This window comes from Toxotes jaculatrix, chromosome 18 (assembly GCF_017976425.1).
Source record: "Toxotes jaculatrix isolate fToxJac2 chromosome 18, fToxJac2.pri, whole genome shotgun sequence".
Classification (NCBI taxonomy): Eukaryota; Metazoa; Chordata; class Actinopteri; family Toxotidae; genus Toxotes; species Toxotes jaculatrix.
The window spans coordinates 11,004,174-11,026,430 of record NC_054411.1 but is presented as its reverse complement, the minus strand read 5'-3'; the positions used below and the strand labels follow the sequence as shown (position 1 = coordinate 11,026,430).

Here is a 22,257-nt window from a genome sequence, read left to right as displayed (position 1 = left end):
ATTCCACTCACACACAGATCATAAAGTGCCACAGGAGGCCAAACGGTTTACCATGTAAATAGCTGGGTGAAATGTACTTATGGCACATATTTGCCAAATGTCTCATTAACACACACTTAGATACTCTCCCTCTCTCCTCCTTACGCTAAAACACACGGATGCTCTGGTGGCCAAATTAATGCTGCATGTTTTAATTTACTCCCTGTTGGAAATTAAGAGCTGATAATGGATGCAAATCTGGCAGAGATTTCTCACTGGATCCAGTGAGTTGCACTCTCCACAGCGGGGTGTGTGTAGTGAAGCTTGTTACACACACACACACACACACACACACGCAGCACCATCACAACATTCCAATTAGAGCTAGGAAAACCCATAGAACACCCAATCACAAAAGACATACAAAAACACAGGAAGCCATTTGCTAATTTGAAAAATAGAACATTTTAATAAAGGCTACATCTCTTCATAATTACAATAATTAAAGTACCGAGGCATCTTTTCAACTGAGCTCTATAGAACGCATAATTTACAGTTTACAAGTGGAGCCAAGGAAGCCATGAAAAATATTATAAAACATAAACATGATGAAACGGATACTAAAAGGCATAAAAATATCTTTTCAACATAAGGCCCCTTGAAAAACCAAGGGAGTAATAGGACCCTGAAAACTGGGTAAAACACGGCAAGAATCCATGTAGGCACAGCTTCTGTACTCAATTAAAACACTATGGACATAGTGTATATCACCACCATCGCTATCATCTGCAGCTCATAGTGCAGGCTTCAAATACACACAGAGTAATCCTAGTCAAAAGAATCTCAGTCACACATACACATAAGTAAGCACGTTGGGGAGCACATCATAGAGCTTTTTGTTGGTAGATATTACTATTGGTGTAAACACATTTTGGGGACTCGAGGACCTGTTCAGGGCAGTTTCCTCTTAGTAAAATACGTAGGCTATTTGTGCGATGCCTGCGCCACTGAAACCAAGGCACTAAGACGCGACAGATCAAGGCTAGCTGGGCAGAGACCCAGAGTTGGGAATTAAAACATTAATAGCATTTTCATAGTACACTCAGGGTCCTTCAGAGCAGATGGGGGGGGGGGGGGGGGGGGGGGGGGGGGGGACACACAACCACAAATAGCACTGTAGTAGTAAATATATTATCAAACTTTAAGTGACAGAGAGCCATTCTCAAAGCTTCAGCAGTAAGCTCTCCAGCCAAGAGATCAGAGATGTCCCACTAAATCTCCAGGAGCAGGAGTGGAGTTTCTGAGGAGGTATTTTTGAAGTTTTACACAGTTCAATATAATGGGCTGAAAATGCAATCATTTCCTTTGCTTGAGAACTGATGTTCAGAAGGAGGGGGGAAAAAAAAAAATCACAGATGTGGAAACTGGAGATGTTTCTCCATCTCCAAGCAGCTTGTCCATGGAAGAATAATAGGGGTGGGGCAGGGATAACTCCAATAAATAGCAATATAAATCTTTACACAGCAACACGAGCATCACAATACAATGCAATGTACATGTATATCTGCATATACATATTAGCGATGTGCTAGCGAGTGCCCGCGGGCAGACGCTTGCAGAGGCAGGGTCAGGTAGGGTGTCAGTCTCAGATTTAAACCCACGGCCCCATTCCTTTGACAAGTGGTCATTCACCTAGAGTTTCTAGAGTTTCCTCTTCTGGAAACATGGAGATGTTTCAGTCCAGCAACACAGTCCATTATTTTCTTCACTTCAAGGCAAGCTCTTCATATGATAGTCCTGCAGTAGCGCTTAACTTGTCCTCCTTCCTCTTTCTTCTCCATTTTTCATCAAGTCCACGTGCCCCCAGACCTCAACGACATTCCTTCAACAACATCTCCAGTCCTACAGTCTTAGCTTAAAAGACACACACTTTGTGTGTGTGTGTGTGAGCATATGACCCATACAGGATTTATTCCACAACACGGGCAGCACGGTCTCACTCCATCCTCTCCACCTTGCCCAGGATCTTGCCCTCGTAGGTGGGCAGCAAGGAGCTGTCGTCTGACACTTCCTCAAACACCGCACCACACTCAAACTCATCACTGGCTTTCTTGAAGTAGTACCTGCAACACAGAGACATGAGAGAGTTAATACCAAAAGCCTGTACTTTTCATAAACAGCAAGAGTGATTCAAACTATATTAAGGCGACCTTTTTAGACATCAAACTTCGTTTCCGCCGTGCACCGAAAAGCCACACAGTATACAATCAACCGAGCCTGCTGGGCCTATAGGCCGACTTCTCAGGGTGGGGTGGAACCTGCTGCTAAAAAGTCTTGGTCTAAAATAAGAGGCTCGCTCTTTTCATCCCTCCCTCCACTCCTTCTCTCTTTTACTTCTCCCTTTTCCTTTTTCTCCATCACGTTGTTGTGAGTTTTGCCCCGGCTAACAGGGGCCAATTAGGCCCGCGTGCAAATGAAGGGGTCCTTTGACAAAGGCTGAAATTTTGGGTGCCTGCAAGTCTGCCTGTCATTACCCCCCGACTCCTACACACCCGCTTGCGCACACATTAGAAGACACATATGCCCGGGCTTTCACTCGCTCCTCATCCCTGTTTCATTATTACAGGGACAAAGAAAAGAACAGAGACAAGGTAGAGGAGGAGGAGACAGAGCAAGCGGTACACTGTGTCCTTCTTTACCCCAGTTGATAGCATGAGCTCTCGCTGAGAGCTATAGGAAGGGCAGCCGACTGACAACTCTCTCTGTGTGAGTTGTAGAAGAAAAAAAAAATAAGGAGGGGCTTCTCGTCAGCCATGACTTCACTGGGCCATTAATGATGCAACCCCCCCATCCTCATTTTAGAGGAAGAGAAACCAGCAGGGGTGGGTTTGTTAGGGGGGGTCTCAGAATTCGCTCATTAAGTATGTAATGGAAAAAAGCCTCAATTTGCTCCATGTGTGGGGTGACTGGAATGTTTGTGTGTGTTTGCGAGCATTTTGTTTTAAACGAGACGGGAGGCTGACAAAGCCGAACATGCAATACTTATAAAAACGAGAGCTATAGTCTTAAAAAAAAACATCCTTGCAAAAGGTGCCTGTGAGCGTACGTGCTCCAGTCAGCACGAGGGTGGTCACTAATAAAAAGCAGCTACATCTGAAATACAGGAAGGCTTCAACTAAACGGAATACATGAGGTCTCACTGAGAAAACTGAAGAGAGTAAATAAGAGAAAGTAGATAAATAAAACGACATGAAAAGAGCACGAGACGAGTCTAATAACTGTATCCTTCTTTCCTATCTGCAGGAGAAAGGAAAAAAGAAAAAGTTGAGCCGTCCTACTCTTTCAAAAAAAAAAAAAAAGAAATCTTCAAAGAGCCATGATCTTTTTTTGCTGAGAAAGACAGACAGAGACAGAAAGAGCCTGAATTTCCACTGGAACATGTTTTATGTGGCTAGATCTGTTTTTTCCCCCCTTCTCCCCTTCTCTCTCCGTTTGCACTGACATCTGGCACCAATATCGTCTGGCAGGGCCCAGCAGTACTGTTCTTTGTTGAACCTCTGCCATGTTGAAATGACCCAACTCCACACATTCTCTGGCTGCTATTAAAGCGCCGCGCAGCTCTCTTTCCAAAAAATGTGGATGGTATGACACAGGAACTGAGACAGCGAGCCAGAGAGAGAAGAAGACGGGTGGGGGGTGAGAGAGGCGAACAGACAGATGTGAAGAACTCGGAGCTAAGTGCTTGTCACATTTGTTGATTCCAAAAACGCGGCACACATCTGGACAGGAAGACGTTTCCAGGGGTTCCTTTGCTTATTTCGCCCAGAAATCATAGTTTGATACCTGCAATTATTAACACAATACTCAACCCATGCTTATCCTGGAGACCGTGGCAGCCCAAACAATAAGTGTTTGATCTTTTCCCTTTAATGCTCACTGGAACGGGGCAATCAAAGTAAAATCTCTCTCTGCAAACACACATCGAAGTGGTACGGCCTCAGTCAAGGCCCTGTAGTACGGGAAACAAGCGGATCTGGCATTTAACAATCTGCCTTTCAAAAATATCCATAAAATGATTACAACATGTGTAAACATTGTGCGTGTTCAACGCAAGCACATTCATGCGTGCACACATGTATACACACACACACAGTAAAAAAAAAAAAAAAAAAAAAAAAAGAGAGAGAGAGCCCCTGATAGCATCAGTGAAGAATTTGCACGCTGGCCATTTGTGTGAGTCTTTGTTGGTTGAAATGAAAGGGGCCTGGGCTTCAAAGCCATGTGTATTAAGTGTGCCTTAGCATGGAAATCAATACCAGATGGGACCCAAATCGCTGCAGTTCAAACTCTCCCACTAACCCCCGCACCACCCACCCTCCCTCTTGTCCTTTCCTTTTCATTGCACCCCCCTCAACACACACACACACACAAACCACAGAGGCCTGAAACTGTCTGCACACACACATCGAAACAAACACTGATAACAGCGCTGCACACAGACATGTATGAAGCACAATCAAAGTCAAGAGAAAGTATCATATATTTAAGGTCTTTGAGGTCACAGACACTGACCAAAATTCAAAAGATATAAATTTACCACTGGTGCAGACAGCGACATTAGACATGCTCGCTTCAGTTTGGGGTTTTGTTTAGTGCTGCCCTGTTAGACTGTGACAATTTGGGTTGATGAAAATGTCACCACGTTAGTATGAGATGACACTAATGATCACAGATCGCAAAGTCAGCCATACTGCTCCCTCTCTAAATTTTCAGTTTCAGGTTGTGACCCGTTCACTGTCTGTTTGCGCTGATACACCAGAAGACAACAGTCAACTTCAACAAAGTCGCTCTTCAAGGCCAATAAGCTGATATCATTTTACTGCCGGAAATCAAAATATCACAGAAGCACAGATGGCAAAAGTTCACATTACGTCGCTGAAATAGCACTTGTAAAACTTTAATCAATGATCCAAATTTCCCTCTACCCACCTGTAGTTGCCCTTCTTGCGGAGCTGTTCCTTGAAGTGGCCCAGGGTGAGACTGTGGCTCTTCATGGTCCTCCGGTAGGGGATCTCCTCGCCGCAGAAGAAATACGTCACCACCGTCTCTCCGCTGGACACCCCATGGCTTCCTAAACCCTTCTTACACTCCTTCATCCTGAAAGTAGACAAAGGGAGACAGAAAGGATGTGTGAGACAGAGTGGACACCCTCGTGACACTTAACAACACAATGATCAAAAGAGAAATCAGAAACAGAGCAAAGCTTCCAAGGGTCCCTAACCAACAATCTACAACTTGCAGCTACAGAGAACAGAAGACGCTACTAGAAATACAGTAACAGCAGCTTGACTGAAGAATAACACTAGTGAGTGAGTGACCCAGTGCCACCAGTGTGTGCTTGTGTGTTGTGTGTACATGGAGAAGGGGCACAGTATTAACAATTCCCCTTCAGCTATGTCCAAGGCTTTGTAGGCCCACTTCAGAGGAGCTCTCTTTTTGCTAGGCTCAGCTCACCCCAGTCGACTGCCAGCTCACTGAAGGACAGCCAATAAAAATGATACATATATATATGAAAGGGATGTCTCAGTCAGGTGGTGCAGTGACTACACACTCCCCCCACACGGCACAAATACACAAGATTCATGCAAACACAGAGGCAGAGCCAGGCCTGTGTGTACAAAGCTTAAAATAAGCTTTGCAAAAGGGGGTCACCTTCTCTTTTGAGTGACTGTATGTGGGCGTGTACATGTGTGTTATATGTGGGTTTGCACATGACTACTCGTATGTCTCCCTACAGGTGACAAGAAGGAAGAGTTAAAACGGTAGAAGTACACTGCAAGGTGGAGGCTATGGCTGAGAAGAGGAGGAAGAGGAGCAGAGAGGAGGAGAGGAGAGGGAGGGCAGGACGCTAGAGGCATCGTACTCTTCTGATTGGAGACCGGGGCTGGTCGTGAGGAGGCCAGCAGAGATGGGATTGGCTAGAGACAGAGGGACGGACCCCCCACCCTGGACAGGCACTAGATGGCTCTTCTCTCGCTGGAGACTGGACATTGAATGCCTGGGAGGAAATATGAAAGAAACTTTATTGCTATGATCAATAACACTAACAGGTATTTCCTTCAGTGATGAAGTGAGACATCAGATCTGGGATGGCCAGAAATCATAAGCAAGTATGAAAGTAGACCACAGCTAAGAACAAGTACTCTCTCTTTCTCTCTCTGTACCTTTGCTTGGTGGTCTTGGTGGAGACCTCCTCCAGTCTGCGGCAGGCCTCCTCCAGCTGGGCCAAAGTGTTGGGAGGGGGCAGGGGAGGCATGGCAGGGTCTTGGATGAATGGCTGGGCTGGCTGGTGGCTAAGTAGGTGGCCACAGCTTCCTCCACCACCCCATGTGTGCGTCTGGGTGGAGGAGCCTCCAAAGGACTTCTTGGTGCTCTGGGTACTGAGAGGACAAAAGGTCATAAGACAACAAACATCAATATTGTGCAATAGTGGGACATAAACTGGGACATTTTAGGCTAAGATAATACTTAAAACTTATGCAAACACCCAAGATCTCCAGGTACAAGCCTCTGCTCACCTGTGAGACTTGTGCCTGCCTCGTTGTTTACTTTCCAAGATCCACTGCAACACATTTTGGGTGGGGTCTGTTGTATCGCTGGGCAGCTGTAACACCCCACAGTCCTCCATACACCTCTCTGCTACTCCATCCTCAGCCCCTGAACGACACACACGCCTGGATAGAGAGCTGGAACGCCTGGGAAGAAAAGAGGAAGAGCATTAGCATTGTTTATTTAATCAACAAGAGAGAACAGGAAATAAAAAGGGACACAAAGTGCTCGGAACTGACCCCATGCTGTTGTCTGTTGAAACAGCCCCACACGTTTCTCTGCCCAGGCTGCGGCTGCGCTGGTAAGGCTGACAGGGCTGGCATGGCTGGCGCTCCCCACTGCTGGAGCACAGGCCATGCACCCTGAGGGCTGCCTCTCTTTCAATCTGCTCCTTAGTCTTGGGACTGGCATGATGGTGGATGTAGTGATGGTGGATGTGTTTTGTGCTCTGCCTGCTTACGAGGGTCCTGCTGGGGCCCAAGGCCAGAGTGAACGCGCCTTGGTCAGGACTAGAGACAGAAGACGTGGAGGGCCCAGTCCTCACCAGGGCCTTGATTCCAAAGCCTGCCCGGGTGAAGGGCCTGTGCTCTGGGGAGCTGGAGCGAGGTGAATGCCGGATGACAGCGGGGGACTGGCAGCCGGGGGTCTTCAGGACACGAGAGAGGTGTTCGTCCAGGATGGCCTGGGGGTCCTCTTCAGAGGAGCCAGAGAGGAGGGTTAAGGGGTGGGGGGAGAGCTGGGGAGCACTTCCCATGATCTCTGCATCTTCTCTTTCCTCCTCCTGGAAAAAACAAACAAGGCATACAAGGTCATAAAATGAGGGAAAAAAAAACAAAAAACAACAACAACAATTAACAATTCACTTTTCCGCTAAGACCCAATTTCACACACCTCCTGAATCTGCTGCAGCCTCTCTTCCACTGAGTTGATGGTGTCCTGCTCTCGCTTCAGGCTCTCCAGGCGGGAGATGAGCTGAGCTGCAAACTCTGCCGGCTCCATTGGGACCATCTCCTTGGGAGGACAACGAGTACGCTTTGGGGAGAAAGACATACATTAGTTGTTGTATCATACCCATTATCCCTCCACAACCAAGCCCCAGCCCACTTCTACAAAGACATTCAGGCTCCTCTCGCTTCATCTATCTACATTTATGCATTGTTCTCCACCAGAGCCTGCCCCACCACTGGTGGTACTGATCAGGGCACTATCATAGACACCCAGGGCTACGGGGCTGTTTAAAGGGGTGGCAGGCCTGGTGTATGGTCACGCTGGGCTAGGCCTCTGCTGGTTCCCTCTGTCATCATCAGCAGGCCTCTTTAAAGTCAGCTCACTTCAAAGACTTCCTCACCAAATATCAAACACTCAGTGGGGGGAGAGTAGGGTGGTGGAGGGAGGGATGGAGGAATAGATAGATGGGAAGCAGTGGCTTTACATCTAGGAATAAAAACCACATATCGACAGGGGGTGGAAGAGAACTACAGGGAGGAAAGGATGAGGGATTAAAAAAAATGGGAGAAGTTGAGATGCAGAGATGTGTGCTCACAGGAGGGGAGAGAAAGAGAAAATGAAGAGAGGGAAGGATTGGAGGAGAGAGATAAAGGTGCCAAAAAGGATGGGAGATCAGAAAGGTTGAGGTAATTTATTCCCCCCCACCTCACCTTGTCACACACTGGGCACCTTTGAGGTACAGTGGTGACAGTGTGAAAGTGTGTGTGTATGTGTGCACACACATCTTAAATTATTTGCATTTTTGCACTGGGGTTTTCTTGATTTTTCTTTTTTGTTTCTCCCATCCCTTTGTAGTAGGGATGAAGGAGAGAAAAGACTGAGAGAAAGAGGAGCCGTCTGATGGAGCCTGGGGCTGGTGCACCATGGGAATGGCAGCCATCGCCAAAAATCAGACGGGAAACAAAAACAAGAATAAAAGTGAAAATAAAGCAAAAAGGGGGCAGTGGGAAAAGAGTGGCAAAAACCAAGCTGTGAATCTTTTCCTAATACAAGTAACTTTTGCTGCATGTCTTTTAATGTTGGAAAAAAGGGGGTTACGTCAAGTTTATTTTAACAAGCTACTTCTGTTACTGCCAGTTCTGCAAGATGCCCCCCCCACCCCCCACCTTGATTTCGGACCTTTCCCAATCCGTCTCTCAACCTTTAGTTTCTACTTAGCCTTAAACTAACTCCCCTCTGACCTACTGACATGCTCAAACTCTTCCCTTAGATCCCTCACTTTTAGGGGAGGGGGACTGGCTGAGTGTGTGTGTGTGTATGCCTGTGTGTGTGTGTGTGTACGTGTAGGGGGCTGCGTTGGAAAAAAGGGGGCCAGCTCTGTTGGAAGTTGTCACTTCCCTGTGCGTTTGCTCCATTCATCCTTGGATCAAAGCGCTGCGTGTGCGTGTATGCGCGTGTGAATGTGTCTGAGTATCTTTGTGTTTTTGTTGGGGAACTTGGCTGATTTCAGAGCCCTCGGGATAAAGCAGCAGAGATCTTCCTCATCTCTCCCTATTCTCCATATTTACAGCATCAGTAGGGAAGAAAAACCCTGGTGTGTTCCGAGCGCTGCGGCGATAAACAGCTTAGAGACCTCCCTGTTTCCCGCAGACTTCAAGGAACCCTAATGGGGGTGTAGGTGACACCAAAGGTAGCGAGGGGGCTCGTGTTTGTATGTGTGTATGTGCGGTTACTCGTGTGTTTGTGTGCGTGCGCGCGTGTGAGTGGGAGGCTGGGTCTTTGACGTTACTCTTCAGATCTTTGCTGGTGTTGTTGAATTGAGAATGTCGAATACAGTTTGTGCGGTACTATTCATAGAACCAAGAGAGACCCGGAACAGAGGGTGGTATGGAAATTAGACTGTGGGACCCAGGTTCAAAAGACTTCTGAGCATGTGTGGTTATGTGCGTGTGTTTGTGTACTTACAGGGAAAGCAGGAAGAGAGACTTGGCTGTTCATCCTCATGTTGCGTTGCATCTCTCTCTGTAGCTGTTTCTTGGAGCCCAGTTTATAGGGAGGGATGCCATCTCTGGGGGTGTACAGACAGATCACAAAGGTCAATTACCTAATCAGATACATCATTAAAGACCAAACAGCCATTCAGGAAGAAGCTTGTTAGCTAAGTGGGTAGATCAAACACAGTTCAAGCACGAAGAAATCTAATTTATTAATTCTCCTATTCATTTTGTTTTTCATCTTTCAGGCTTAATCTGTGGACAAAGAAGATACTCAGAGGTAAATCATGCCAGTATTTCCGGCCTTGTATGTGTGTCGGAGCAGATCGGGTTACATGGTTCTGAGTGGGCTGGTAGGAGGTTTTGTTTGCCCTAGAAATGACACTCATTTCCAGCTCTGGCTTCAGCACAGCATTGGACACCCTGCTGGCCAGTTCCTTTCAACACTACACACACGCACGCACGCACACACATGCACACACACACACACACACACATACACACACACACACAAGCACATGCACAAGCACACACATGCACACAGTGCACTCTGCTTTACTGTCAGCATTATTATTCCCCAGCTGACTGTTATGTTGAGCTGAGGACACTGTTAGCATTAGCGACTCATTATACTTATTCAAAGAGTTACTTCAGGACAGGACCCCTGGGTGCAGCTAACCTGGTTAAATCTATCTGAGGGACTGAACGGCTGACTGGCTAAAAAATTAAATCAAACAACAAACAGCAAAGCTCAAGCTTCAAACCGAAGGACTTGACAGTGTAAAACAGTGTCTTTTCTCCCATGCTAAACAGCAGTTTCCTGGTGACCTAGCCTAACTGAGGAGCACTTTTCCACTTTTGCTTTGAAATGCCACAGTCATGCGCATAAGCAAACCCACCACCCCCCCCCACCCCTCCCAATCTTCATTTGGCAAGCACTGCCGCAGCCAGCCTCTGATCTCCGCACATCAAAAGGCTGGTTTGTAAGATAAGGTAATGTTTGAAGTCTGCGCAGCTGCATTCCCCAGCGTCCAAGCAAATCCATAAATAAGATATAAGCAAAAATCCCCCCTCCACCACTCTCTTTCTCTTCCCACCCAACCACCTCCTCCCCCGTTGCTTTTTCCTTTTTCTATTCTTTCCTTTATCTGTAAATGAGATTCAAATGTTTATGGGTCCTTTTAACTGACCTAAAGAGAAGCAGATATTCTGATCAAGGCCAGAGCTGGCAGGAAATAAGCGAGGTGGGGGGGGTGGAGGGTGTCACTGCGGCCAGGGCTTTGTCATTGCACTGGGTCAAAGTACAGCAGAATAGGACTATATGGGCCTCGGCTGCTTTGAAGCTGGGCTGTCAAGAGATATGCCAGAGCAGAGGGCTCCCTGTTGTTAAAAAAAAAAAAAGGGAAAGAAAACTCTCTATAGCTGCCATATTTATGTGTAACCCAGCCCACTGGGTGCACTAAACATCAATGTCTCAGGCTTTAAGTATCTTTAGCTTGGTCATCTTTAGATTGCAGTTTCACTGACATCATCCATGTAGGCCTTGATGCCTCCCATGTGAGATGAGGTAAAGAAGAACTTGTACCAAGATTTCTCTGCTTGCTGTCCAAAAGCAGCTGACCTGAGCACTCCTGGCCTTGAGCTGTGCACCATGCAATGACTTCATCGTACCTTGTCACTTGAGATACATGTGATTACGCCAAGTAATACTTCAGAGGAACGAGGCCCCGAGCATGTACGCAGATAAGTGCAAGCCACATGTGGACAGGACCATTAAGCACTATTTTTCTGCTGAAACTATTCGTCGATTCATGGGTGGGTAATTGACAACAATTTTGATAACTGACCAATCATCAACTGCCGAGCCAAAAAGCCAAACATCAGCACATTTCAGGTTATTCAAATAGTTGCTGATTTTGTAAAGTTTGGACAGGGTCTCTGAAGTAGTGATTGCCATTTGACACAATTTGAACAACTATAGAAACCAATTCTTCCAGTTTGGCTAAGACTCCAAACAGACATCTGAAGTTCCTGAAAGCCCCCCGCCCCCCCCAACACACACATGTTTGGTTAATATCTACTTACACACTGCTGTCAGTCACAGACATGGCGTCGTCGGTCAAAGCGTCACTGGACACCTCACTGTCATTGGTGCTGCTGACAGGGGCAAAAGAGCCCACATAGCAGGGGTTGAGTGAGTCTCCTCTCTTGTATGATCTGGGGAGGTTACACAAGCAGAGATCAGATTAATACTAATGCAGCACTATGAAACGGCATCCAACAGGTGGGTGACATTTAGTTTCTACTTCCTGTGGAGTGAGTTGTGTGTATTTCACTTATGTTGAGAATCTAAGATGAAGGCAGGTTGTATAAAGAGAACTAAGAAGAGAGGTTACTGAATGAAGGATTTACGGACTGTAATGAATGAATATGTCTAGCTAGTCTGGGATCAGGCAACCTCCTCCCTCAAAATACAAGTTCATCTGCCCTGGGAAAACTTTGGTTTTCTCCTTGTGCCCTATTTATGCCTTTTTAAATAGCCCACAATTTCTCTCTTTCCACTTCTCTCATTCACACTCACTCTTTCCTCGGCATACATCTCCCGCTGTGTATGCATTCTTGCCATGGTACAGGAGGAGGAGAAAAGGGGGGAGTGACCAAAAGAAAAAAAAAAGAAAGAAGTATAGAGCGGAAGCATGAGAGTGTGTCAGAGAAGGAAAGAAAGGGGAGAGGAAAAAAAGGGGGTCTTCATGAGCGGGGGGAGAGACCCAGCATGACTAAAGCAGTAGGCCCCCAGCTCCAGGCTGACCTTCAGAGGGGCTTGCAAAGAGTCAGGTATTTAACACAGCTGGCCTTGCATTCTTCCCTCCCTGCCTCTCTCTCACCCCCTCATTTATACATTCTCCTCCCTCCCTTTCTTTCATGAGGTGCACCCCCTCCCCTCCCACTACTCCCCTCTCTCTCTCTCTTCTCCTCTGTCCTTCCTTTCCGCTCTCTTTCCCCTCACTTTCGTTCCAAAAGCATGCCTCGTAGTTCCCATCCCTGAGTTTTCAAAAGGAAAAAAGATAAAAGTGGAGAAGGCGGGGGAAAGCAGCAAAGGAGGGAATCAGAGGAGAATTGACGCAAACAAGAATAGAGGGAAGAAGAGAGTGAGAGGGTTGGGGTGGGGAGAAGGTTGTGTAGAGTTGGGGGTGGGGGGGGGGGGGCGATTTTGTACTGTAGCTGCTGCCATTCAGGGTGTTTTTTTTTTTTTTTTTTTTTTTTTTAAGAGAACCTGAGATGAGAAGACGTGAAGAGAAGGAAGCGGAAAAGGGAGAAATGAGTTCCACATGTTTTGAATCTGCAGGGTGACAATGGGATGGAAGAGAAAAGGCACCAGGGCTATTCCAGCAGTTTGGCCAACAAGCATCACACCAAAAGAAAGAAATCACCATCCCTACCTACACACACACAAACCATCAAACCTGTTGTCCAGAGAAGCAAGCAATCTGTTTTCTTAGCCTGACATGCCCCTTATAAAAGTTAAGATCTTAGTGCAACTTGTGATTTAGTGCTATATTAGCAACATCAAACATGATGCTCCAATGTTGGCACTCCCAGTCTCAGAAATGCCACCTGTATCACAATTATAACTGTTTTTTTATGATCACTTCCATTTTATAGGCTTATAAAATCCTTCAGGACAACTTACATTTGTTTGAGAAGTATTATCAATCTGAACTTTGATTTTACTCTTTCAAGTGGACACAGAGAGATGGGAAGCTACACAGCATCTATTCCAAAGCGCCATCTATAGATCTGCCGTAGATTTATCTACTCTGCCAAAGGCTTGAGGACAGGCTTGTGTGGTGGTACAGGAGGAGGCATAGCATAGCAATGTCATCATCTATTATTTGCTGGCTGGGGCCAGAGCCAGCCGTGCTCTGTGAACTTTTCCCGTGGAAGACGATCCCTCATTCTGCGGAACTATTTCAAAGCCCCGGAAATCCAAGCCAGCACCAGCAGAGGGCTGCTGCTGGAGATGGTGAGAGGGGCCAGAGAGAGCCAGGGAGTGAAAGACAGACTGATTTTTCTACTAACTTAACAGAAACACTGGAGTGAAGTGGGGAAAAACGTGTTTTCCACATGAGAAAAACGTATATATTTTATAGCCTATATTATTAAAGCACATGTGTAAATAATACAGTTTGAAGGTGGTTGCAGCCATACCTGTATCCCCTCTCCATCACCTCCATCGCCCTCAGGGACACGGGGAGCCTATCCGCCTTCGCTGACAGTCCAACCAGCGCTTTGGCTTTGAAATCACAACTCCACTCCTCCTCTTCATTGAGCGTGGGCAGGTATCCACATACAACTTTCAGGTCGCCCAGCCCGTTAGAGTTGACGTGATTCGGGTTTTCTCCCCCAGTCCTCACGTACTCGAGGAAAATGTCAGAGGTCAGAAACATCTGGTACGCGTTCTCCTCCATGTTGGTCTGGATCTCGGTCTGCGCCTGGTCGAACATGGCAGAGTCAATGTGTTGCTTCTTGATATTATCCCGTATGAAGGTTTTAGTCGCGGGTTTGAGCTGTTTGGCGACAATGCTGTTGTTTTCAATGTAGCGCTTGTAAATTGCTTTGGCGACTCTCTGCGTTTTGGTATCCTTGAGGTCCATTTGCCTGAAGCCATTGCAGGCGAACCAAAAGTCTAAAGTATCGACACATTTCTCTCGCTCCAGGAATGTCCTAAAAAGAAGAGCACCGTCCTGGTCCCCGAGGAGAGAGTGCAAAGACTTTGTCCACCGGGAAAGCGGCGAATCCGGGGAGGCACTCCCCTCTGGCTCCCCAAGACCATCCTCGTTTCTCCTCGCCGAGGAGCCCGGAGAGCCGAGCAGAACCGATTTGGGGGGTTCCGAGGTTTTCATCATTGCGACTTTGCCGGGGTAGCAGGGCGCCTCGCCCTCCTCCCCAGGCACCGGGGGTCGAGGAGCATCTTCTCGGAAACTACTGGCGATATGGTCCATAAGCGCCCGGCTCATGGCTCTGAAGGCAGCAGGAGAGAGCCTGTGTGTTGTTCGCCTCCTCTGAGCCTCTACTGTAATCTCCTCACTCTCTTATGTCAGCGGGGGAGCCTCTCTCTGGCTGCCCGTCTTCTCTCTGAAACACAAAGTATTGATCTAATCAAAACCAGATCCGCCCCAACTTCAAAGAGGCAGAGACGCAGAAAGAGTCTTTTCAGCCCCTCGCTGACTTTTACAGAAAAGACAGGCTAGTTCACAGAGAAATCTGAGAAACCGCTGCAGCAGCATTACATAAACAGCAGTCCTTCATATCTCAACCTGGAATGTGATTTCTGCCGAGCCGCTATTGGCTAAGACGCAAATTAACAAGAATTTAACAGTGATTTCGCACAAGCGCTACCGAGCAGGGGAAAAAAAAGCACCTTTAACAAGGTCTTCACTTGAATTTACATCGTCTTGCTTCTCGGTAACACGGGAAGCAGTAATTACAGTACATGCATGTCAAACGGGGTTGCGAACTGAACAGCATCAATAAGTCATTCATCCTCCAGAATGCCACAGCATTACGCACGGACACGGCTTTATTAACGCTTCCGGATCCATCACGGCTGGTGTCAGGGTTATAGCCTGGTTGCCTGCTGCAGAAAGCAAACACATGTCTTTCTCACATCCTCGCCCCCAAACAATGTCCAAGCAGTCACTTCCACGTCTCTACGTCTCATCACAAGCGACTAAACATGAACTCGAGCCTGTCAGTGAGTACCTGTAGGACACTGATGTGGGACAAACTCGAAGAGATCGAAAAACGTGACCAAAATAGTTAATGGAGTTAACTGCCTGCTGCTGCTGCTGTTTGTGTGTGTGTGCGTGTGTTTGGCGTTACTACTCGCGGGGCTTTAACATGCTCAAATGTTTCAAACACCCAGATATCTGCTTTTCCATTATCGCAGGGATTACGAGCAGTTTGCTACAGACTCGCCGCTGCACCGCAAAGCATCAGTGTTACAGCGTATCAGCGGCTGATGTGCAACATTGCAGATGTCACTTCGTATCACTAACACTCGGTTACACTGCTCCGGTGTTTAAACTTGTCAGACATAGTAGAAGAAAAAAATATATCACACGTACACACACACACACACACACATCCGGACACAGCTACAGCTCAAAACCTTCCTATTCCTATACCTTAGGCTAAGCCACGACTCAAAATTGTGTTCCATGACACCGTGTACATTACAACCCCACTCGTGTTAATACCGTCACGCCGTCTGGAGTCCTTCAAACTTTATTTCAATGCTACATTTAAGGCGAAAAAAAAAATGCCAACCCCTCTTTAACGTCCAACACCAAAGTCTCAGATCTTGTGGGGGGAGGAATTCCACAAAAAAGAAACCAGCACTTCTTAGAAACTTCTTACTTTAAAGTAAGAAATTAAGCAATAGGCTATGGGAAAAGAAAATCAAGTGAATGATACAGAAACAATTCCACGCATTTTTCCTTTTTTGGGTCTTTAAACGTGACAAAAACGGTTCATTTTCCCCAGAACATTACTTCAAAGGCGAGTCAACAGCACATCAAAGGGAACTCCAATGGGGGCCAGTTTGAGGAGGCACACACATACACACACTCTTGTAACTTACCATCGATCCACGAGTTCTCTTCTCAAATTAAACTCCTGTTGTGTTTGGTTTTTAATTTTATTTTTTTTTATCCGCACACACACAAAAAAAGCGCGTATAATCCACAGTGCTCGTCTCCACAACGCGTCCACATACAGTCCGTTCAGGTTTGAGTCGGTTTACGGAGAGAAAAATGCAGTCGGAGAGGAAGAAAAAATACCGTTTTTCCTCCCTCCTCCCTTTCTCCTCCCTATGGTTTCAGGCTGCCATGCCGCACGGTAGGTCTCTCCTGTAGGCGACTCCAACACCAACTGAACCGAGAGGCTGGAGCAGCGCACTTCAAAGTGAGGAACCGACTGCCGGGTCCCGACAGCTGCATAAAAAACAATTGCAGCCCGGTGCCTCCGAAAAAAAAAGGAAAAATAAATGGCGAATATCCCCAGCTACGTTGCAGTCACTCTGGATGAAACATATTTTAAATGTAACTCGGTTTGTTTCCTGTCATGCGAGTTTTTTGGGTTTTTTTTTTCGGGCCACGTATTACCAATCTTTTCCCAGCTCACGAAGTTGCAGCTACATTGAGGACCTTATCAAAGACAAGCAATCTTGAGCCAACTCCCCGAGGCTTTGGAGCGTCAGAAGTAACTGATCTGCCGCCCTAATAGCATTATCGCTACAATCCCTCTGTTGCTACATAAACTTTAAAGACGCAGGGATCTTTTCGTTTTCAAGACCCGCATAGTTTTCGAGATTAACCCACTGGAGTCCCGGGGATGGCACAATGCATGCACCGGCGTGTATCAAATAGCATAGTTTATATCCTCATATGAATTTTTTGGTCACATTACAAGAAGACAATGACCCAGCAGAAAAACCAAACTATGACTCTAATCTCCCAAAGACCTCTCTTTGGAGAGGAAAGAGGCACAGATCAGTGTCCCTGCAGCAGGATTCAGAGACTTGCTAAAAGGAAACTTCTGCAGGACAACTTTTTTTTTCCCCAACATCAGACTTGAAAACATGTATTTTAAATAACGGACAGTCACTTTATCCACCCTCTGTCCTCATTTAGATTACAGCACGTTGCAACAGGAAATCAAATCACAGTGGTGTTATCACTCCACAGCTCCTACCAGTGGCAATGAGGGCACATGCATACACACCAGATTGAAACATCTGTTCACCGAGGATAAGTTCTGTAAAGGATGTTATTATATCATAAAAGTGACAAAAGAATTGCTCCCCTCTGCAGCTTTTACTGTACAGCTCTCTGCTTTGTGAATACCCCTTAAATGCAGCATGAGGTAACATGAAAAGGAGTGTAAAACTCATAAGCAGCCCAGACACTCAATATACATCCATTCACTGGTCTGACTGAGAGGACACACATAGCAGTGGACATTTTGGACACTACGTTTCCTCCTTTTGCACTGGACTGGCTACAGTCAGCGATGCTGGTAGTGTTTATAGAACAGAGTCAATAGTGTTTTGGATGGGTCTTTAGTGTTCAAATGAGCCACCACAGGGGACCCTTTGTACAAGATGACTGGCTATATTCTTGAAAGAGAGACAGTAGGTGTCTGTGTGTCCTCGTTGTCTCGGTGGACATGAATTCAAAAAGTACAGTACAAAGACGGAAAACACTTTGATCAGCCTGTTTGCTGAAGGTGCTGTGAAACTTTCTCCCTTGATGCCTCGCTTCCCATCAAGGTTAATAAAAGAGGAAATTGCTCTTGAAGAGGCCATGATGACTAAGGGATTACTCATCATTCAAAGGCCACTTTATCGCCTTCAAATTCTGTGCGCTCACATCCCCAGTGTGTCCACATCAAACTTACTGTCTCTGCAAAAAAAAAAAAAATAAAATAAAATAAAATAAAAATGAGCAGAACAGATTCCCAGCCAGGGGTAGCAGTACCCCAGGGGGTACTTCTGCAGCTGCTTGGGGGTATGTGGAGAGATTGTGAAGTAGCTCAACTAAATTGGAAACATGGAAATTACAATTTTGAATAAAAACTAAATATCCACTCAGCAGGGGGGTGGCTGCAACACCCGAAAGTTGTGGTTGAGAATGAGTGGAAACTAGTTAGCAAGTGATCAGAGAAGTTGAAACAGCAAAAAGTAATGGAGAAATGGTTGAAACAAACAGTGTCAATGAAGGGGCAGTACACAGGGCTGTGTGGGCATGTCTGACAAAAAAAAAGCTGGGAACCACTGGTGAACAGTATATCTGACATCTGGAACCAATGACTCAGGAGTTAAGACAAGTCTCTACAAACCCAATTTCTTATCTCCTAAAAGCTCATGTGCAGAACCTGGGTCTTTCTGTAGGTACACAGGTCATCTGGATAATATACTGAAACCTACCCAGACAATGTCAGCCTTTGTTAACTTTGGTGGGCCCAGGCTGAACTCTTGACAGTAAACACACCAGGGTGGAAACCATCACCATGGCGATGGTGTGGACCCCCTGCCAGTACCAGAGGCCAGTTGGGCCATCATGTCCTGTCTTGTCAACCCCCTCTGTAGTTCATGGGAGGTCCCCATAGCTCAGGTCTTCCCTGCTGCCCCTCAGGAGCTGACCCCCAGGTCTGTGACTGGCCTGAGACCTGGGGTGTCCTTGGCTCCTGGCCCTATAAAAAGACCCTTGAAAGAGGGGCTTCAGAGGGGGAGAGGTTATGGGATGTAACTGTCTCTCTGTTTGGGAAGATATTATTACAGGGACAGGTCAAATTCAGCCTGACTACAAAGAGGACTATAAATAGAGAAGGAAGGGTGCTCATAAATCACCTGTGGGCCCAATCAATTCTTTAATGTTGGCTGCTTCTTTGGTTTTTTTTTTTGGTAGTGCATTACATACACAAAGCAACTTATTTTTAAAAATGGTATCTAAAGTCCCGTTTGATGAAAAACACCTCTTATTTAAAAACTTAAGAGAAGTTTTTACAACTTGGTTATATGGCCTCCTGAGCAACCTTGGCCTGTCGTAACTGCAACTGGCCACCTCAGTTGCAGTCATAAACACTCAGAGTGTGTGTGTGTGCGCGCGTGTGTCTGCCGGTGCTGTCCTCTCTGCGCTGCAGCTCTGTGATCAGTAACTGCTCTCAATTACAGTATTGTGTGCCGTTCCTTTCGGCTTGGGGTTAAACTCTTTGCAGACCCCTTTGAAGTACTCATCCCTTTATCTCAAGCCAGAGCCAAGAATTTGGGGGAGGACAATGGAAAATGAAACCAAGAGGGAAGCTTATGGCAATTATCAACCAGGGCCATGAGGAGGAAGTTAGCTCACACAGACAGGGAGAGGGAGAGAGAGAGAGAGAGAGAGAGAGAGAGAGAGAGAGAGAGAGAGCACAGATAAAGAGAGCAGGAGACAGCCAATGTAGGACAGGGGGTTACTGTTTCAAGTTTGTTTGGTGTGTACACACCCCGGGCAACAACCGACTGCCAAGAGAGGAAATGGAGGCTACCTCTTCAAAGTAGGTGACAACAGGGGGACAATGGCCTCTGAAGGGAGCGAGGAGCTGATGAGAGAGGCTGTGTGTGTTGGTGGGGGGAGCACAGGGGGTCACAACACAACACAAGCGAGGACCAAAGAGTGGAAGAAGAGGATGGAGGAGAACGGAGGGAGAAGTGCTGTTGTCAGCAGAATCAAATGGCACGCAGAGAGCTGGGGAAGATACAATTAAAGTGTGGAGTTAAGACAGGCTTTGAAGTTGGACATGGTGCATAATACCCTTAAAAGTTAAGGAAGGGCAACAATTTGCCAGTTTGTTATGGGACTGTTTTGAAAGAGGAAGAGGAGAAAAAAAAGAGTGCCAGTGGTGGGGGGGTTTGTTTTTGAAAAGGGTTCAGTTTGAGGGGAATGAAGTTGGATTTCAAGTGCCAGTTGGCCCCAGAAGGATGTGTTTTTTTTTGTTTTTTTTTGCAAAACAGACAATATAAAGTACGAGTGGGAGTCGGCGCCTACCTGTGCATTTTGATGATGGGGATGAGTGTGTGAAAGACGGAGGAAGGGAAAGAGACATGCATCAGAGAGAGTGGAACAGGGAGCGAGACAGGTGAAAGAGAAAAGACTACGAAGAAAGAATGAGACATGAAATAGGAAGGGAATTGGTAGCACAAGAAGGCAGAGGGGAAATAAAAGAGAAGCAAAAGGAGAGAGGGGGGTTGTTGAAAGTTATTTATTGGTTTTTTTCCCTCGTTTTAATCCCATTTTGCGCTTGACTTTTAAGTCTACCAATGTATAGAAACAATGTCGGATGCACTGTCTAATCCCGTTTGGGCCATGAAGCTCACTCCACACTGACAGTAATGACTTTCATTTCCTCTGCCGCTCACACCGGAGCACCATGCAGACACTTCACAGGCCGGACGCCACTGCTCTGCCATGCTTGACAGGACAGCTATCCGTCTCTGAGTCAGTCTTAACCTGAACCCTGGGCTCCCTCACTCATCCTTAATCCATCACTTTAACCCCATCTTCCTCTTTCCTGACTCGAGAGCGCAGGGCTCCCAGGCTGGTAAGGTGATTAACTTGCTCGTCCATTCAACAGATGCCAGATTTTATCTCTTACCCCGTTTCCTGTTCCTCCATTAGAGGGGTGTGATGTATCAACAGGGTGAGCGCCATGGCAACAGAGACGTGCTCTGATGAGGGCAGACGGCTCAAACACCGTCTCGCTTGACAAGAAGATTTTCAATAATGTTTATCACATTCAGATGAGCACCATGTCCACAAGAATGCAGACAGTCTGAAAATGCTGCTTACACGGCACATGCTGGGCATTGAACAGTAAAAATATGAATCTCACTTTTCAGTTGTACGAGTGCAGGACATCTGAGCCGGCGGCTTCACACCATCTTTAAAGTGTTGTTTGTTTATGCCAGTGGGTAAAGATTTTCCTGACAAGTAAACTGTTGAGATTCTGTGACAGTGAAATGTCAGGACAAAATTGCACACGTTGACTTTTTAAGCTTGATTCTAATATTTTTAGAACAAATATAGAAACTAAAATTTGACTGTTTTAGACAGAAAAATAATGAAACTAAAGGGATTTAATATTTGCATATGTGGCAGTGTGTAGGAGGTTTTGAAACAGCATTTAGACCGTAATGTTAGAATGTAACGTAATGTTAATTTCAGCAGTTTTTTAAAATAATATTTTGGTGCATGTAGCCTGATTGCAAAATTAATTTTTAGAGATGGCAAAACTGCTTAAATAGCCAATTCAAAGAGATGAGTGGACATGAATAGATGTAAATTAGTTCTCTGTGGTTCAAAGAGTAGAATAATTGAGCCAAAAAAAATTTGGGAGAGACTAGAAAAACTGCAAAAACACTCACAACTGTTACGGTCCATTTTGAACACACCTCACCGTATCATAACTCTTTCCAATGTAATAAATCTATTTTAAATGATCCATTTTAGGGAATGTTTTATTTTTTTGAAAGTTTAGTTTCTGTGACTGAAAACAGTGGTGCAGATGGAAGGCCACTGAGGAGAGAAAAGATGCATTTTCAATTTTATCTGGATTAGCGCAGATGTGGCCATTTTCTTCTTACCCATTATCATTTTAGGTGCAAGGATTTTTGTAAAATAAGGAAAGAGGCTGTTAGAGATAAAAAGACAGTGCGAGACAGAGATACCAAATACCCAGACAGAGACAAAGGGCGTGCGATACCGACAAACCTCCCACACTGTCTTGACTGCACGGCCTTCTGTCCCTCTGCTCAACCCACTCTATCAGCCCAGGCGGCAGATTCATGCCACAATCACAAAACAGACACAACCTGCTGTGCCTTCTTCACTAAGGCTGTATAGCCTCTAACCTACTTGTTCTCGAATCACACAGCTGCATATCCTTTTCACAGCTCTTGTTGCGTTTGAGTGACAGGGCCGGGGAAAAAAGGAAAAATCACTGCCATAAATACCGTATCAACAAAGAGAGAATGATACAAGCTAGGAGAGAGACAAAGACAGAGGAGGCAGAAAACATGATGGAAGACAGAATAAATAGCCTAAGTGAAATGCGTTGAGTGTGTTGTGTATGTGTATGTGTGTGTGTGTGAGAAATGTGTGAGAAGTGTTGGCAATAAACAGGTTTA

At 46.1% G+C, this 22,257-nt stretch overlaps 1 protein-coding gene across 1 annotated transcript; it reads right to left on the bottom strand.

Moving 5' to 3' along the window:
- Positions 1–431: 431 nt before the first annotated feature.
- LOC121198923 (axin-2-like) lies at positions 432–16,449 on the bottom strand. The gene is made up of 11 exons (XM_041063301.1): positions 16,174–16,449; positions 13,740–14,666; positions 11,616–11,747; positions 9,502–9,604; positions 7,480–7,620; positions 6,828–7,369; positions 6,558–6,734; positions 6,204–6,419; positions 5,903–6,037; positions 4,969–5,136; positions 432–2,102 (listed from the first exon to the last, which is right to left on the bottom strand). Exons 2-11 carry the CDS (start codon positions 14,546–14,548, stop codon positions 1,976–1,978), a joined length of 2,550 nt encoding a protein of 849 aa, XP_040919235.1. The 5' UTR covers positions 14,549–14,666; positions 16,174–16,449; the 3' UTR covers positions 432–1,975.
- Between the last annotated feature and the right edge of the window lie 5,808 nt (positions 16,450–22,257).

Excerpts from the sequence above, each read along its gene's own strand:
- LOC121198923 (XM_041063301.1), bottom strand. The coding sequence starts at position 14,548 with ATGAGCCGGGCGCTTATGGACCATATCGCCAGTAGTTTCCGAGAAGAT. Across the intron at positions 9,605-11,615 it reads TCTGTGACTGACAGCAGTGT|AGATGGCATCCCTCCCTATA; the intron begins GTAAGTAGATAT and ends GTACACCCCCAG. Across the intron at positions 2,103-4,968 it reads CGCAAGAAGGGCAACTACAG|GTACTACTTCAAGAAAGCCA; the intron begins GTGGGTAGAGGG and ends TCTGTGTTGCAG.